The sequence below is a fragment of the Apodemus sylvaticus genome, chromosome 2 (assembly GCF_947179515.1).
Source record: "Apodemus sylvaticus chromosome 2, mApoSyl1.1, whole genome shotgun sequence".
Lineage (NCBI taxonomy): Eukaryota > Metazoa > Chordata > Mammalia > Rodentia > Muridae > Apodemus > Apodemus sylvaticus.
This window is the reverse complement of record NC_067473.1, coordinates 36,219,287-36,236,297: the sequence shown is the minus strand read 5'-3', so window position 1 is coordinate 36,236,297 and position 17,011 is coordinate 36,219,287. Positions and strand designations below refer to the sequence as shown.

The following is a 17,011-nucleotide window of genomic DNA, read 5'->3' as shown; positions in this document are numbered from 1 at the left end:
TTGCTAATCTTCTCAGAGCCCTTCTTGGCAATAGACTGCTATAATAATAGCAACGGTAGTGCCATTCCAACCTTCTTCATTTGTGTTATTGGCAACATCCTAAACAAGTTAAGCACTGATATTTTGTATTTATCCTTTAAATTGATTGACTGTTACAGTGACCCCTTCATTTGTTAATATGGGACTTCCACATCCCTGTTCAATGATAACAGTTTTGTCCTTTGGCTCCATTGTAACAGCTAGAGCATTGGCTAAAAGGTCTACACCTTTAAGCATTAAGGCTCCAGCATCTTTACCAAAATTTGCATCTTTGGCATAGGCTGGAGTGAAACAAGGAGCCAGTGCCCAGGACACTGGTCTAATCTGGAGAAGAACTGTGGGTAGTTGGAAGCATTTCTGCATGGCTCGGCGAGCGTACCAGGTGAGGAAGCAAGAGAGAACTGAGCACATGGCCGAGGCTTTACTATTAACGTAGATGTACATGGATTAAACTAGAAGGGCCTGGCTGGGGACATAACTCAGTCAATAAAGTGCTTACTGCTTGAGCATAAACACCTGGGTTTATCTCCAGTACCCGTGTGTATATCGGGCACAACAGTGGAGGTAGGACAACCTGTGGGGATTATTGGCTGGACATCCTAGCTAACCTAGTTAACTTCAGGTTCAGTGTTAACTCCATCTCAAAACCCTGATGTTGAAAGTGATAGAGGAAGATATCCAGAAGATACCCACATGGAGGAAGAGGCCCAGAATTGACCTCTGGCCTCTAAATACACACAGATTTATATGTAGCTATATAAAAAAAATACACAGAACACACACATGATCTGTGTGCATGTACATATGTGCATGCATTTGCACCCCCCCGCGCGCGCGCACACACACACACACACACACACACACAGAGACAGACAGAGACAGAGACAGAGACAGAGAGAGGAGAGGGAAGAGGGGAGAGAGAGAAAGAGAGGGTGAAACATTATTGACATTACAAACATAATTTTCCAAAAGCCACTTTGGGAATATCCAAATCTTAAATTCTATGATGTTGGAAGACAGCTCTAGAGGGAAAATCCATGCTTACAAAACTTGAGGTGGCCACCAATTTGAAAGTGAGCCTATGGCTTGTTTTGGTTTAACAAGTATAATGAAGGTTCCTGAATGCAGCAATTTCCTCTGTACTACTTCAAGCAATATAAGCAGAAAGCAATGAGTTGTGCTGGTCAACTGAATAGAATATATAACGATCTAGGGGACAAATATAAAGCCTGTAAGGAAGTTTCTACATTGAGTTAAATGAAGTAAAAAACCTCATCACTGGTAAGGTCAGTTCAATTCCATAGGCTATACTTTTATAAATATAAATATAAAGAAAAGACAAAAACAGAGTACCAGAATGTATGACTTTGTTTCCTGACTGTGTGACCAGAGGACTCATAGCACCAAGAGGTGTCATGCCTTCCCCACCATGCTGGACTATATATACTCTCAATATGAGGGCTTTTGCCTCATCTTATTTTGTCTTATGTTTTCTTGTTTGGCTATTCTGTCTTGGAGGCCTTCTCTTTTCTGCAAAGGAAAAGAAGAGAGAGTGGATCTGGTGTAGAGGAGGTGGGGGATGAGAGGAGTGCAGGGAGAGGAAACTGTGGTCACAATGTATTGCATGGGAGGATGCTTTGGTTTTTAAAATTAAACATACAAAAAATTATGAGTATCTACAGTATAAATTCCTGATGTTATAATGATTATTAATCAAATTTAAAAAGCATGTGCTTTCTTCTATGTATTGAAAGTAGAACTTGAAGCAAAGGAATAGCTTATTTTAGCCTTATTCCAATGCTATAGAATAAGGCAGAGAGTAAAACAGGAAAGGGGGATTAAAGGAAAGTCAATAGAAGATGTGCAATTACGTTTTCCACTCTAGGTGAGACAAAAGTCCTCATATTGAGGTGGGACAACCCAATTAGGAGGAAAAGAGTCTCAAGAGCAGACAAAAAAGTCAGAGACACACCAACTCTCACTGTTAGGAGTCCTGTAAAAACATCAAGTTAACAGCCATAGGTAATAAACAGGGGGCCTGGTATAGACACATACAGCCCCCATGCTTGCTGCTTCAGTATCTGTGAGTCCGAATGAGATCTAATTAGATGATACAGTGTACCATATTCTCTTGCTGTCTCCATTCCCTCTAACTCTTACAGTCTTTCCTCCCACTCTTGCTTGGTTCCCTGAGCTCTAAGGGGAGTGATACGAGGGGGACCTTTACTGCCAGAGGAAGCCTCTCTGAAATCAGTTGGACAAGGCACCATCTTTGACTAGAGCAGAATAATGTTAGAAATCATGTGGTTGATTTTTCTTGTTGTTGTTGTTAGTCATGTCTGCTTGTATCCCAAGTCTCTGTGCTAACCAATCTCCACTTCCTGGCTATCGAGACAGTGTAGAGATTGGGCTTCCTTTCAGGGGGTAGGCCTCAAGTTAAACCAAACATTGGCTGTCCTCTCCCACAAGTTCTGGACCACCATCACCCATATTGCAGGCAGGACAGGTTATAGGTGGAGGCTTTTGTGTCTGGGTTAGTGGCCAAGTTTCTATTTCTATATTTTTCAGTGTACTTCCTCATGCTGAGTCTAAAACATAGGGGTGAAGACTCCATGCAGGCATAGCTCTACCTCTCTACATTTAATGAGCTGTGTGTTTGTTGTCCTCTGCAACAACCCCTACCCACCCACCCCCATCCACCTTCCTGCTGTCAATTTTCAGAGAGTGACCTTCTGTCCTAGCATCAGCCTGGGTTGTTTAGGGATTTGCACTGGACTCCCTTGGCCAACAACTCACCCAAATGCAAACCATGGCCCACTACTGCAAGCCTTGTCTGGTTAATTCAGAATCCATGTCCCCCATTAATAGTAGTTCTCACAATGGCCATCTTCATAGATGCCAAGGAGTTTCCACTGCACTAGGTTTCAAAATATATCATCAACTAAATGATGGAACTACAAACACATAAAACTATTGGAAAATATGTCATCCAATTTTATAAATAGTTCAAAGAAAAGATAACCTCTTCAAAATTATTTGTATTAGATAGTTGCTTAAACAGCAATGGGTATTATATACATTTGTGTGTGAGTGTGTGTGTGTGTGTCTGTGTATCACTCAGCACAAAAACTGTTACAATGTTTATTTATTGGGGTTCAGTGATTGGATGGGAGCAGTGATTGGATGGATTTCTATATATTTTATTGAAAAAAATCTGTTTGCAACATGAATTTTATTTTTATTTTTAAATTGCTGGATGCTTTGACGCTCTTATTTGCTTTAATGGAGAGCAGCTTAACAAGACTATCATTGCTTTGGCTAGGCATAATTACAAATTCCTGTAATAAAAAATTTGTGGTAGTCAAGAGGATTCATGAAATATTGTCACACAAAAATGTGAATCTTTTTAAGTGAGAAAAAGGCACTCAGTTACTTGTAATGATATTTCATTTTTCATGAGATTGTGGAAATAAATGGCACAATCCTCTATTTTATCAAAGTAGAGCCCAGAGCCCAGAAGACTGAATAATTTTCTCAAGAAGGATCAAACATGATAGACCCTAAAAACAGATTATTACAACTAGTAATTGTTAAACATATTTTCTAGTTCCTGGCTTTCATTCCTTTTCTCATCAGATTTAAGTGTCTTCCAATTTTGAACACTTAATTTAATATTCTTATAATTTTTATGAGAGTTTAATTACTTATTGAAGATGAAAGCACATTTGACTTTCACAGTAATCGCTCCTTATCCACCAAACTGATTTGTCATTTGAGAGTTATACTTTAAATTAAATTTAATAAAATTCAAATTAAAGGAGCTATGAGCTCTCCTCCTCTTCCTTCTCCTTCTCCTCTTTTTCTTTTTAAAGGAAATGCGCTCCTATAATACATCCACACCATAGTTTCCTTCCCTCCACTCCTCCCAGCTCCCTGCTACTTTCCCTCTCCCTCAGATACTCTGCTCCTCTGATTCCTCTGCAGTAAAGAACATAGAGAGAACAACCAAACAGAACAAAACAAGATACAGTAAGACAAGGCCAAAGCCCTCATATTGAGGCTGTATAAGGCAACGCAATCGACGGAAAAGAGTCCCAAGACCAGACAAGAGTAAGCAGTCCCCTTACTCTTTAAGTAAGGAGTCCCACCAAAACAGCAAGCTAACAGCCACAACATATACACATAGAACCTGTGCATTTAAGGCTATGAAAATATTTCAAGCTAGACAATTAAGCCCAAACAACTGTTTGTTTTGTTTTGTTTTTTGTTTTGGGGATCTTCCTGTGAGTACAGGGCATGAAAGATTGGTTTAATGTTCTGCAGAAGAACCTGGCAATCTCAGAAATGGTTTCAGGCCTATTTTGGAGATAGTAGTACTCAAAGGACTAGAGTGAAAATAAACCAAGTGTGGGTAGAAGGTGAAATAAACATAGAACTATGCCAATAGGAATTCACATTTGGAGCAACAGTTATTGAGAGGAGAGAGGAATGTCTTCATAAATTGCCTTCAGCAGGGCTAATTGGTACACTTTCCATGGGCACATCATGTAGAAGAGCTGGAAATCGCAAGGCCTTGAGCCAAATCATATGTCTACTCCACCACACACTCCTTTTAGTATTCTTTCTAATACCAAACTGATTGGAAAATAGCTGTCCCTTGAGAATATCAATTGAACCAGGACATAGAGATGGAGCAAAGTATTGCATAAGCATAGGTTAGGAATAAACAGGGAAAAGCAGATGAAGTGACTGTGAGTAGTTCAATCTGTGTCTATATAGAGACATGGAATTACTTTGTATAATATTATGAGATGTAAATGATGGTTCTGAAACAAATTTATCCTAATCCTCTATAGATATGTAGAGGTGTGTAATTGCCAGTAGGTTGACAACAACATATGAAATTATTTAGGATTGAGAAAGACATTCTCTATTTAGCAGCCATTCCATATATATATATTACATGCTATGCTTTAGTAAAAACCAAATGGATACACTTTTGCTATCGGTAAATTTTAAAACATAATATTTTATAGCAAACAAGACATGGGAATCGGTGCATAACAAGGCTCAGCAAATGCTCTTTGCCCCTGTGCTAAGCAGGACATGCTGTGCTAGAGTCACCTTCAGGAGGGAAAACACACTGTCTCCTTTGAAAGATGCAGATGTATTTAGTCAAATAAGAACCTGCCTCACTTAAGAGCTTTATAGCAAACAAGAATGGAGAGTGGTTTGCATAATTTTCTCTTGTTCCTTTAATAGTGTTTATCGTTTATAAGGCTCTTTAAAGCAGCCATTGGCCACCTGTCAATAACATGCTGTTTTATGGACTCAATCTTTTCCTGTTCTAACGCCCTTGACACAGAAAACCAACATCTTCCTCTGAAAAAGAGAGAGTTGAACTTGTTTAGATAACTGCTAATTTTGAATTTAGTAGCTCATCTTTTGTTAAATGAAATAGAGAAATTTGAATTACATGAAGAAAAAATATATACTTTATAAAATTCTCTCTCATAAAGTAAAATAATCTTTTTTTTCCTGAATTGTTTTCAAAGTTGGTATACAGTAGCCTTTTATACTCTAGCTGCATGGAAATCAAGCCAAGCACCATCACATAATGGTTTTTGCTTTTTTGTCTCAGTGTTACTTAATTTTACATGCATTCTATTTGGAAATAATTGTATTAATGAATAAATGCTTTGGGAATACAAACAGTTGTTTTAACTTACTTTTGGTAAAATAAGATAACTAATGTTTGTCTCCAGATTTGTATAAAATCTGTCAAACTCAGTTTTTGCACATATTTATTGACCTACATCCTAGACAGATTTTTGCATGATAGTGAAGAAACACAGTCCTACAAATCTGTACAGAGGGAGACATTTCTATTCATAAAGTGATAGTATCCAAGCCTTAAAGGAGAAAGCTGTTTATTATACCTTTGTCCAATTAGATTCCATCTTGCTCTAAATTATCATGAACAAAAGGAAACGAAGCAGGTTGCAATCAAAAGGAAATTCTTGTTCTTGTTAGAAAGTTTCCACATCTTCTCACTCATGGTAATGTTAGCTGTAGGTCTAACTCTTAACCTTTGTGCAGAGTTATTTGATACTGTGTGTCACTGTCTCACATCATGTTTGGCAGTGAACTTTGTATTTCCCTTAATAGAATTTGCATACTTTGTTTTCAAGCTGTATTTTAAACCATGTGTGTTCTTAGAGACAGAGTGGCTAATTGGTTTAACTTTGCTTAGTTGTTAAGAGCAATTTTAGATGTGGTCATCATTTCAGGCAGTGAGCGATTATTTCAAGACTGCTTGGAGGGCATAACTAGACAGCCATTCATTGGGTATACTGTGGTGACAATCTGATCTTCCATGAGAGTACTTAATTGGACACAATGCAATACCCAAGGTGCAATGAAAAGATAAGACAGCAATTAGAGCCTGGAAGGTGGATGAGTTCTTTTAATAATGATTGTATTGCCACCTCTGCTTTTGCATGCACCTTCATGCATGTTTTTCCTTAGGTTCATTATAGGTCTCTGTTGCATTTTCATGGAATATGCTGTCATCTAGTTCTCAGAGTGAGTATATGTAATTCTGAACAGTGTTATCTGTGAGGAGTCACTTAGTAAGAATCTGTACTGGATATGAGCCATATTTGCATTTGTAATGTCCTTTTGTTTAGTAATTGAAATATCTCAAAAAAAGAAAAACTATGGACTATAACTAGTCCATTAAATTAGTGCCAGTGCAAAGTTTATATTCATAATAATCAAACATATGTGAAAGATGGTCCATATATATATATAATACTAAATACATCCAAAAATAAAATCAGACACATTGTATGCTTATATGAGTGTCCTTATGTACCACAGGACCATGTACAATAAATATATACAATGGAAAATTTTAATATAAATTTTAACAGAAGAGTATCAAACAAAAATGTTCTTACTTTTCTAGTAAGTTAGAGTCACAATATATGATATCATGTGTTTCTGTGCATCAAAGCACCAACTAGAAATTTTTAACATTCTGTTGCTCAATAACTTATTTTCATTGACTGTTACGTAGATATCTCTTATGAGTTGAAACATTCACTCCTGGGCAATAAAGGGAGAAACATACAACTCAGGAAAGTAATGAAACTTGATCTAAAAGTTCAGAAAGTTAAAATGCTTACAGAAGTGCTGCTCATCTTTTTAAAAACTTTTTTATTAACAATAATTCATATAATAAATGTTGATCATTTTTTCCATTCCACTTCCTACCCACCTACCTACCCAACTTTATGTTCTCTCTCTCTCCATCTCACTCTCACTTGCTCCTTATCTCACTCTAGATCTCTCTCAACAAACAAGACACACACACAAAAATGAAAAAACAAAACCAAGAAGGATACATACAACTCACCCCCCACAGAAACACAAAAGCAAAAAAATCAAAATACATAAGCAAAAATCTAGTAGACACAAAATACCCAAACAAAGTAAAATAAGGTAAAAACTGTAAAAGACCATTTAGGCCATTTTGGGTTGGTCAACTACTCATGAGTGAGGACTTAACCTAAAGTGTGGATTCTAAAATCAGTGAGATTCCATTGGAGAAACCTGATTTTGTCTTTGCCATTTGGGTATCGATTGCAGATAACTTCTTACGTGTGGGAGCCTGTGTTTATGTACTCTGTGTTAGGACCCCATTAGGCATACTGGCAACGTCTTTATGAGCATCAGTTCTGCTGTGTCTGGAGGACGCTGTTGCCTTGGACCCATTCATTCCTTGTGGCTACTACAATCTTTCTCTTTCATGAAGACTCTAAACCTTGAGAGGAGAGCTTGAAGAAGACATCCAATCATTCAATTTAGGACTTTGTACTTCACACTCTCTCACCTGTTTCACCTTGTGTAGTTGTGGGTCATCCACTGCAAGAAGAAACATCTTTAATGAGAGCTGAGTGATATACTGATCTATGGGTATAGCAGTATGTCCCTGAGAGTCATTTTTTGCTACGTTCCCTTGGTAGAATAATAGTATTTAACTGTTATTGGAATAAATAACTACTTTCTAATTAGAATTCCAGGAGACTGACCAAATACCTGACACTGCTAATGTGACTAAGAACATGAGACTAGATAGATCATGGGCTTTGGAGAAAACTTATTATTGTTCTGCTCTAGGATCATAGCTTGTGCCCAATTGTACGTGAGCTGTAAATGACAACTAACAAGAGGAAACCCACTTATTTAATGAGCAGTCTGCAAGGTGGGCAGAGAACTCTAGAGATGTGGTTGGGTGACCTTTGTAGTGATGAAGTTGTTTGTGAGTCGTCCATATATACTTCTGTTAGTAACCCAGTGAACTCATTAGTTCACTCAAACTAGCCTTAGGCAGAAACATTTCTCTGGTCTTTCACTGGGGCCTTATTTGAGAGGAATCAATTTTTATTTATGTCTTCATGAAAATGAATGCCAAGCCAATTCACTGGTCTTTAGAGTAGGGTCAACACTATGAATATTTTCTACAAAGTTCTTCTTTTGGCTTTATTTTGGAAATAAAATACTAAACATTCATTAATTGGTCTAATCTCATAATTATTGTCAAGGACAGAAAATAATGGCACATCAAAAAATTCTCTGCAAAATTCTCAGCAAGGCATTGTAGCACACGCCTTTACTCCCAGCACTTGGGAAGCAGAGGCAGGATGATCTCTTGTGAGTTCAAGGCCAGCATGGTCTAAAATATTAGTTACAGGTCAGCTAGTAGAGTGGTACACAAGGAAACCCTGTCTCAGGGGGAAAAGGAAAGAAAAGAAAAAAGGAAGGAAGATAGAAAGTGAGAGAGAGAGAGAGAGAGAGAGAGAGAGAGAGAGAGAGAGAGAGATTATCTTGAGTTTTGGATTTAGATTTTGAGTTAGCACAAGGCACCCATGCCTTAAAATATCAAGGGAGCAGCATGTAGTTTAGCCTTGAGTCTAATATAAATGTGCCTTCCTGTGGGAAGTAGGATAACAGTTTTGTTCAAACACAATGGAGAAAGGAAACTAAAATTAAAGCTATGTGGAATTAATTCTAAACTTTTATACATTCTATAAAGTTTCCTCATTAAGATGCATCTTTAGTTTTATGATTCTCAGAATATTTTGCAAGTCTGTAAGAAATCATCAAAAGAATTTAGGAAAATATATAGAGACAAAGTAAAAGTAGGATTAAAATAGGACACTTTCAATAAGTTCACTGTCTTTTTTGTTTATAAAACATTAACATCAACATCTAGAAAGGTTATTTTTCAAATGCATTTTATTTTTTTTTATTCGATATAATTTATTTACATTTCAAATGATTTCCCCTTTTCTAGCCCCCCCTCCCCGAAAGTCCCGTAAGCCCCCTTCTCTTCCCCTGTCCTCCCTCCCACCCCTTCCCAGTTCCCCGTTCTGGTTTTGCCAAATACTGTTTCACTGAGTCTTTCCAGAACCAGGGACCACTCCTGCTTTCTTCTTGTATCTCATTTGATGTGTGGATTATGTTTTGGGTATTCCAGTTTTCTAGGTTAATAACCACTTATTAGTGAGTGCATACCATGATTCACCTTTTGAGTCTGGGTTACCTCACTTAGTATGATGTTCTCTAGCTCCATCCATTTGCCTAAGAATTTCATGAATTCATTGTTTCTAATGGCTGAATAGTACTCCATTGTGTAGATATACCACATTTTTTGTATCCACTCTTCTGTTGAGGGATACCTGGGTTCTTTCCAGCATCTGGCAATTATAAATAGGGCTGCTATGAACATAGTAGAGCATGTATCCTTATTACATGGTGGGGAATCCTCTGGGTATATGCCCAGGAGTGGTATAGCAGGATCTTCTGGAAGTGAGGTGCCCAGTTTTCGGAGGAACCGCCAGACTGCTTTCCAGAGTGGTTGTACCAATTTGCAACCCCACCAGCAGTGGAGGAGTGTTCCTCTTTCTCCGCACCCTCTCCAACACCTGCTGTCTCCTGAATTTTTAATCTTAGCCATTCTGACTGGTGTAAGATGAAATCTTAGGGTTGTTTTGATTTGCATCAAATGCATTTTAAATCCATATACAACTTATGTATGAATTTAATGAAATCATATTTTGGATAGACAATCTATTACTATATTAAGTGAAAAGATGACTAATTAGCCCAATATTTCAGAGAGCTCTCTTAATATTCTCTTTAAAACTTTATTGTGTCACTTGTAAGAAAGACATCATCAAACATCTTCTTTTGTTAAATAAACATAGCTATTACAAATGCATTCTTTGTATTTCTTCTTCTGTAGAATAATGGTGTTCTGCACAGAGGGCAGCACCGTAACCTAAAGCTCTAAACTTGGCCATTATTGGAGTCCAAGTGTCAGAAAAGCTGGGTCTAAAATGCAGCTGGTTTTATTGTCCATTCAGGATGTGAATTTGGAGAACCAGCCCATTTCTTGTGCTGTTTTCTGAGGCACAGAATGAATCCTTTGCCTAATTTAATGGTTTTCACTATTTTTTTCCTTCAGCATCTTGCAGACAAAACCTTATGCATCATCTAGACATGGATAAAAATAAATGCAAAGCCAGACCTTTTCTTATGGAAGTAGGGCTGATGGAAAAGGGCAGCAACTGTGTGTGTGTGTGTGTGTGTGTGTGTGTGTCTGTCTGTCTGTCTGTCTGTCTGTCTGTCTTAGAGAACTCTCTGAGCATCATGTGATAAGTACCTCTTTCGAAACTTACCTCTTTCAAACTTGTTGATAACAATCAAGGATCATCAAATAAGTCCTCATTTTCATGACAACATTTTGAAAATCACATGTTTATGTGATCTGTGTGTTTATTTGTGATTCTAAAATTAATTTTAATTTAATACACCAGAATTTGTAAACACCTTGAAAACAGTATGAATTGTCTTAGAAAAAAGAAATAGATAAGACTGTGCCTTTCCAGTCATTTCTGAGAGGCTTCCTCTAGCAGCAGATGGGAGTGAGTACAGAAAGCCACAGCCAGACACTATGCAGAGAGCATCTAGATTGGAGGTCCCATCAGACATCTGAGCTTGAACCTCTAGGAACCTGAAGGGAAAGGAAGAGTATAAGAGTCAGAGGGGTTAAGGATACCAGGAGAGCACTGCCTACCAAATCAACTTAGCAGGGCCCATATGGGCTCACGGAGACCGAAGCAGCAAAGATGGCGCCTGCATGAGTCTGCAGCATATAAGTTATATACATAAATTACGCCCAGTAGCTCAGTGTTTCTGTGGGACTCCTAACAGTGGGAGCAGGTGTATCTCTGGTTCTTTTGGCTGCTCTTTTGGGAATCTTTTCTTCCAGTTTGGTTCCCTTGTCCAGCCTCAATATGAGGGATTTGACCTTGTCTTATTATATCTTATTTTGTCATGTTTGATTGTTGTTTCTTGGAGGTCTGCTCTTTTCTGGAAATGAAAATTTGGGGTATATATGTATATATAATATATACATATATACAGATGTATATATAATATAGGTCTTGGGGCTGGAAGGAATGGAAAGAAGACAGCATGTGGAATTTGTGGTTGGATGTATTGTATGAGAGAAGAATCTATTTGCAGCAGAGAGAGAGAGAGAGAGAGAGAGAGAGAGAGAGGGAGAGAAGGAGGGAGGGAGGAAGGAAGGAAGGAAAGACCGCGCCTATTTTAAAAATGTTCTAGAATAGCAAACCTCTTTTCACACTCAAAGCATGACTCAAGTGTCCCATAAATACCAACTTATTCATATTTAACAAATGAATTAATTGAAAGAAATTAAGGTCACTGCTCCGCACAGAGGTCAGACCATTGAGTTTTGTTTTTTAGCCTATTAAATATCTTTACTCATCTCTATGGTTCACTGAGGCTTCTTTTTTATTTATGGCAAGTACCCTTTTCAAAAAAAAAAAAAAAAAAAAAAAACCAGGTTTTTCATTTCTCAGCTTTAGTTACCATGAAGTTCCACTTGAAATCCTATCAGCAACACTGTACACAGCCATTAGACATCTCCCAACGCAGCCTGCAACAATAAAAAAAAAAAAAAAAAAAAAAAAGCAGGTGAGGGAGAGCATTTTCTGCAAAATAGTTAATTGCCGAGGCAGAGAAAGCCTGGAGGAAAAGGCTTTCATGAGGGGCTTTTTTCTTTACCACTTACTAAAGCAGAGTTCAGGGTGTGAGGCAAGAGTAATGGGTTTTCACTGTGACTAGTTTCTGATGCCCTTTATGAGCAACAATCTCTGTCTACCTGAAATAAAGGAAATGAATCAAAGCAAACTTTTAGTAATCCCAAAAGGGCCTGAAGTGAAATTGCCCCAGCTGCTACCTTATATAGACTCCTTGACACAGTTCCCTCCCGTGAAAAGTACTCAGGGAGGGCATTACTTTCCAGCCGTCTCATTCAGAGACCTACTTTACAAGATGTCGGGAAGTTAATGTACTAAGGCTAGAGACGACGTCTTTCTAAAATGGGAATAGCATGTCACGTTCTTCCCGCAGCCCTGCTAACTAAACTCTTGTGCTGGTTTATAGGCCCCTGGGGACGGTGCATGGGAGATGACTGTGGACCTGGCGGCATCCAGACACGGGCTGTGTGGTGTGCTCATGTGGAAGGCTGGACAACGTTACATACGAACTGCAAGCAGGCTGTGAGACCCAGTAACCAGCAAAAGTGTTTCAAAGTGTGTGACTGGCACAAGGAGTTGTACGACTGGAGGCTCGGACCCTGGAATCAGTGTCAGCCAGTGATTTCAAAAAGCCTTGAGAAAGCACAAGAGTGCGTGAAGGGAGAGGAAGGCATCCAGGTGAGAGAGATAATGTGCATCCAGAAGGACAAGGACATTCCCGCCGAGGACATCATCTGCGAGTACTTTGAACCCAAGCCCCTCCTGGAACAGGCCTGCCTCATCCCTTGCCAGCAAGACTGCATCGTGTCTGAGTTCTCGCCCTGGTCTGAGTGCTCCAGGACCTGTGGCAGTGGCCTGCAGCACCGCACTAGGCACGTGGTTGCACCGCCACAGTTTGGAGGCTCCGGCTGTCCCAACCTCACCGAGTTCCAGGTGTGCCAGTCCAACCCTTGCGAGGCTGAGGAAAGCATGTATAGCTTGCAGGTGGGGCCCTGGAGCGCATGCTCAGTACCACACTCACGGCAAGCCAGGCAAGCCAGGCGTCGTGGCAAGAACAAGGAGAGGGAGAAGGAGAGAGGAAAAGCCGTGAAGGACCCAGAGGCCCGTGAGCTCATCAAAAAGAAGAGAAACAGGAACAGACAAAACAGACAGGAGAACAGATACTGGGACATCCAGATTGGGTATCAGACCAGGGACGTGATGTGCTTAAACAGGACTGGGAAATCTGCGGATCTCAGGTAAAGTCTAATTACCAGTAACAAAATACCTATCTCCTGTCTCCAGAAATGATAGAGACTTCAAACTCACCTTACTGACTCCTGGAATAAACACGTGACAGATACTGCAAGGCTTTGGTAGACCTCATGGTGGTGGCTTTATTTTGTACTTGTAGATTCCACCCTATTTAAAGAGTTCCTAGCTTATGAATGATTCTCTATGACAAAATACAACTTCTTAGGAAGGACACATGAGTCTGTGGTAGAGCACTTGCCTAGCATCTGGGAGGGCCCAAAGTTCAGTTCCCAGCACCACAGAGAAAAATCACTGCTTCTTTAAGCAGTTTTTTTTTTCCCCCTCCAAGAAAAGAAAGTAAAATTATTTGGAGCTTGGAGTATTGGGGTTTTGAATACAGATATTTATCTGAGTGAGTTAATAGAATAAAGGCCCACTTGTAATCTCTCCAAGTTTATAGCATGTTCAGAATTACCCTATAAACAAAACCTGCTCTTAACAACTGGGGAGCCATACCTAAGAATAATATTCTCTCACGTTTTATAAAACAAAGTAACTCTCTCCAGAGAAGCAAAGAGGAAGCAGCAGGAAATAAGGTAGTAGAAGGCATTTAAGCAGGAGTGGCCTAGCTTTGAAAATGTAATTAATTGGCAGCAATTCCTAGATGGAAATCACTTGGCAGATTATTTTCTGCCACATAAAGACTACGTTATGAGAAGCTACCTCATGTATGATTCATTTGTTGTGAAAATGTTTTTAATTGAAGGGTATGATGTTCTCCAGATTGGTTAAAGTTTGCTCTTAGATATAAGCCCGACTCTCTGATAGTGGCTTATCTGTGTCATTTGCATAATTGCCTTTCCTGAAATATTTATCAAGTTATGATTTGGGCTGAACCTGAGAAATTATAGCATCATCACTCAGAATTTTATATCCGATTTCGTGTAGCATGGGCATTGGGTGTGTCGCGTTCTTTATCAGGCAGTCTGTCTTCTTGATTAACACGGTAAGATAACCGTCACTGGAGCCTCAACTGGTATGGCTTTGTTGAGCAGCTGGAGACGGTTTCTTCTTGCCCCTGGAAATCTTGTAAAGATTACAATTTCCTGTTTACTTTGGAGGTTGGAAACCTAATAGATTGTATGGCATGCCTGCTGCTTCCTCAAATAAGCCTCTGCTTGTTTGTTTTCCACTCTTTCTGTCTTCCTTTCACCTGTTCTTGTTTATTGACTTGATGATTGTGGATTTTCAGATATAGGTGAGAACCTCTTGTGAGCATAAAAAGAAAAAGAGGTGTGAGAATATGTTCTGCAGCAGTGTGGGGGAAGGGAGTGTGTGGGGGAAGGGGATGTGTGGGGGAAGGGAGTGTGTGGGGGAAGGGGATGTGTGGGGGAAGGGAGTGTGTGGGGGAAGGGGTGTGTGGGGGAAGGGGGTGCCTCAGCAGGCCCAAGACTAGGCATCCCTTCCCACTGAGGGACCACTCACACTAGTACAGTATAGAATAGAGTTTATTCAGGGCATGGGGGATGGGAGTTAAGGGGGGGGGTAGTGGTAGTAGAGGCAGAGAAAGGCAGAGAGAGAGAGAGAGAGAGAGAGAGAGAGAGAGAGAGAGAGAGAGAGAGAGAGAGAGAGAGAGAGAGAGAGAGAGAGAGTAGAGAAGCAGAGGCTGGCCATGACCATATGTAGAGAGGGGGAAGAGAAGGAGAGCCCTAGAGAGGGCAAGAGAGAGGCTAGGAGAGTGTGAGGATAAGAGATACAAGAGATATAAGAGAGGGAGGAGGGGCAAGAAGCCCCTTTATAGTGGGCCAGGCCTACCTTGCTATTGCCAGGTAACGGTGGGAAGGGGCATACCTGGCTGTTGCCAGGTAACTGTGGGGTGGAGCTTAGACAGAATCCTAACAGTTATAGCTTATGTGAATGAGTAAATAAAAAGGCAGGATCCGTTCATGGAACACAAAACCTTTCTCTCATAATACTATTATTCTGACTGCCTCTTATTTTAGTTCATCATTTTATGGTACTAGAGTCGGACCCTTGGGCTGTGCACAGGCTGGGCAAGCACACTACCAGTGATCTATCTGCAGTCCCACATGCTGTTTTGAGCCTACTTGCCGCTCTTTCCCTCCTTTAATCCATGCATTTCATTTCAGCTGCACAGTAACTCACATTGCCCCTTCATATGATGCATTTCAGTCTCCTTCCTATGGTTCTTTTCTGACAGTCTTTTCTCTGATGGCTTCAATCCTTTCCCCTGCAGTCGTAGTTATCTTAGTGGCTTGGCTTCCACTGAGCTTGAATGAGCCTCTAGGGCAATGCTGAGTTGACTGATACTGTCACTGGGTTATCATACCTTCTTCCCCCTCCCCCTTGTCTCCAAGAGGCTGTCCCCACCCCTACCCCACCCCCAACCCCTGCCTCCACCCCACCAGGTGCCTCTTCTCTCAATGAGGCCAGACAATGGCAGTAAGAAAGAAAGTCTCAGTTTCAGATGCAGAAGTTTTGGACAGTGTGGTATCAGATGTAACAGATAAGAAACTTGGACATCCTTTGTGTCTTGCCCCTCCATGAACATCTAAAACTTCCACAGATGCCTGGTTTCTCACTGTTTTTTGTTTTTTTTTTTTTTTTTTTTTAGTTTCTTTTTTTTTTAATTTACTTTAAAATATTATTCGATATATTTTTTATTTAAATTTCAAATGATTTCCCCTTTTCTGGTTCCCCACTCCCCAAAAGTCACATAAGCCCCCTTCCCTCCCTCTGTTCTCCCACCCATCCCTTCCCACTTCCCTGTTCTCTCACTTGGTCAGAATTCACTCTTCATACTTAGAAATTAATAATGAGGAAAGCTTTTTAAAATTGTGTGATCCATCTTTGGCTAATGCTCAAAGTGGAACCAGCTTCAAAGACTTTGCTGACTTATATGCATACATGCTAGGCTTATGCATTCCATATATGCTATCATTCTTAAATCTTTCCTGTCCCATCCCCAAGTTACACTTTGAAATTTAAACAGAAGCAAGAGAGTGCCATGTAGGCAAATGAACAATTTACACAGCAAACATAATTGTTAGAAATATTTCTTACATATACTAAGGTTGGGTGTTTTGGTTTGTTTTGTTTTAATAAGTTGTTACCTAGAGTCATCTTGCAACCTGACAGAATACTGCTTTTCCTGATAAGAGCCCAAGGAACTTAATGGCAGGCCTGGACTTAATGGTGGTTGTGACCCTGAACTGCCCACTTGAGCTGCCCTTTAGAGGCATGCTCTTTGATATGGGGATGGGCCTATTGGTTAGTTGTAAGTCAGGATCGTCTCCTTTTGTTTCGGGAATGGAGCCTAATTGAAGGTTCATCTTCTGAATAAATGTTCATAGAAAATTTAACTGTGGTACAAATTTCTTTCTCAGTTCCTAACAAGCCTGGTAAGCACACTACTTATCTTCTGGTCATATTGGAGGCTGTCCTCTTTAGCTAAATACTACTCTGTATAACAATATTTCCTAAGTACGTTTGTTAGCAAATCCTTTATAGCATCAGTTTTACAACTTCAAGTTTCTCCTGTGTCAAAGGGAATGGCATTTCCTTGCTATATATAGCAGGGA

The 17,011-nt window shown here is 39.8% G+C and overlaps 1 protein-coding gene across 1 annotated transcript in view; it reads left to right on the top strand.

The window, feature by feature from the left end:
• Thsd7a (thrombospondin type 1 domain containing 7A) overlaps positions 1 to 17,011 on the top strand; it is a 413,636-nt gene that overhangs the window by 165,832 nt on the left and 230,793 nt on the right. The window contains exon 2 of the mRNA XM_052173249.1: positions 12,583 to 13,414. Coding sequence (XP_052029209.1) covers positions 12,583 to 13,414 — 832 coding nt within the window. The remainder of the gene's footprint in view (positions 1 to 12,582; positions 13,415 to 17,011) is intronic.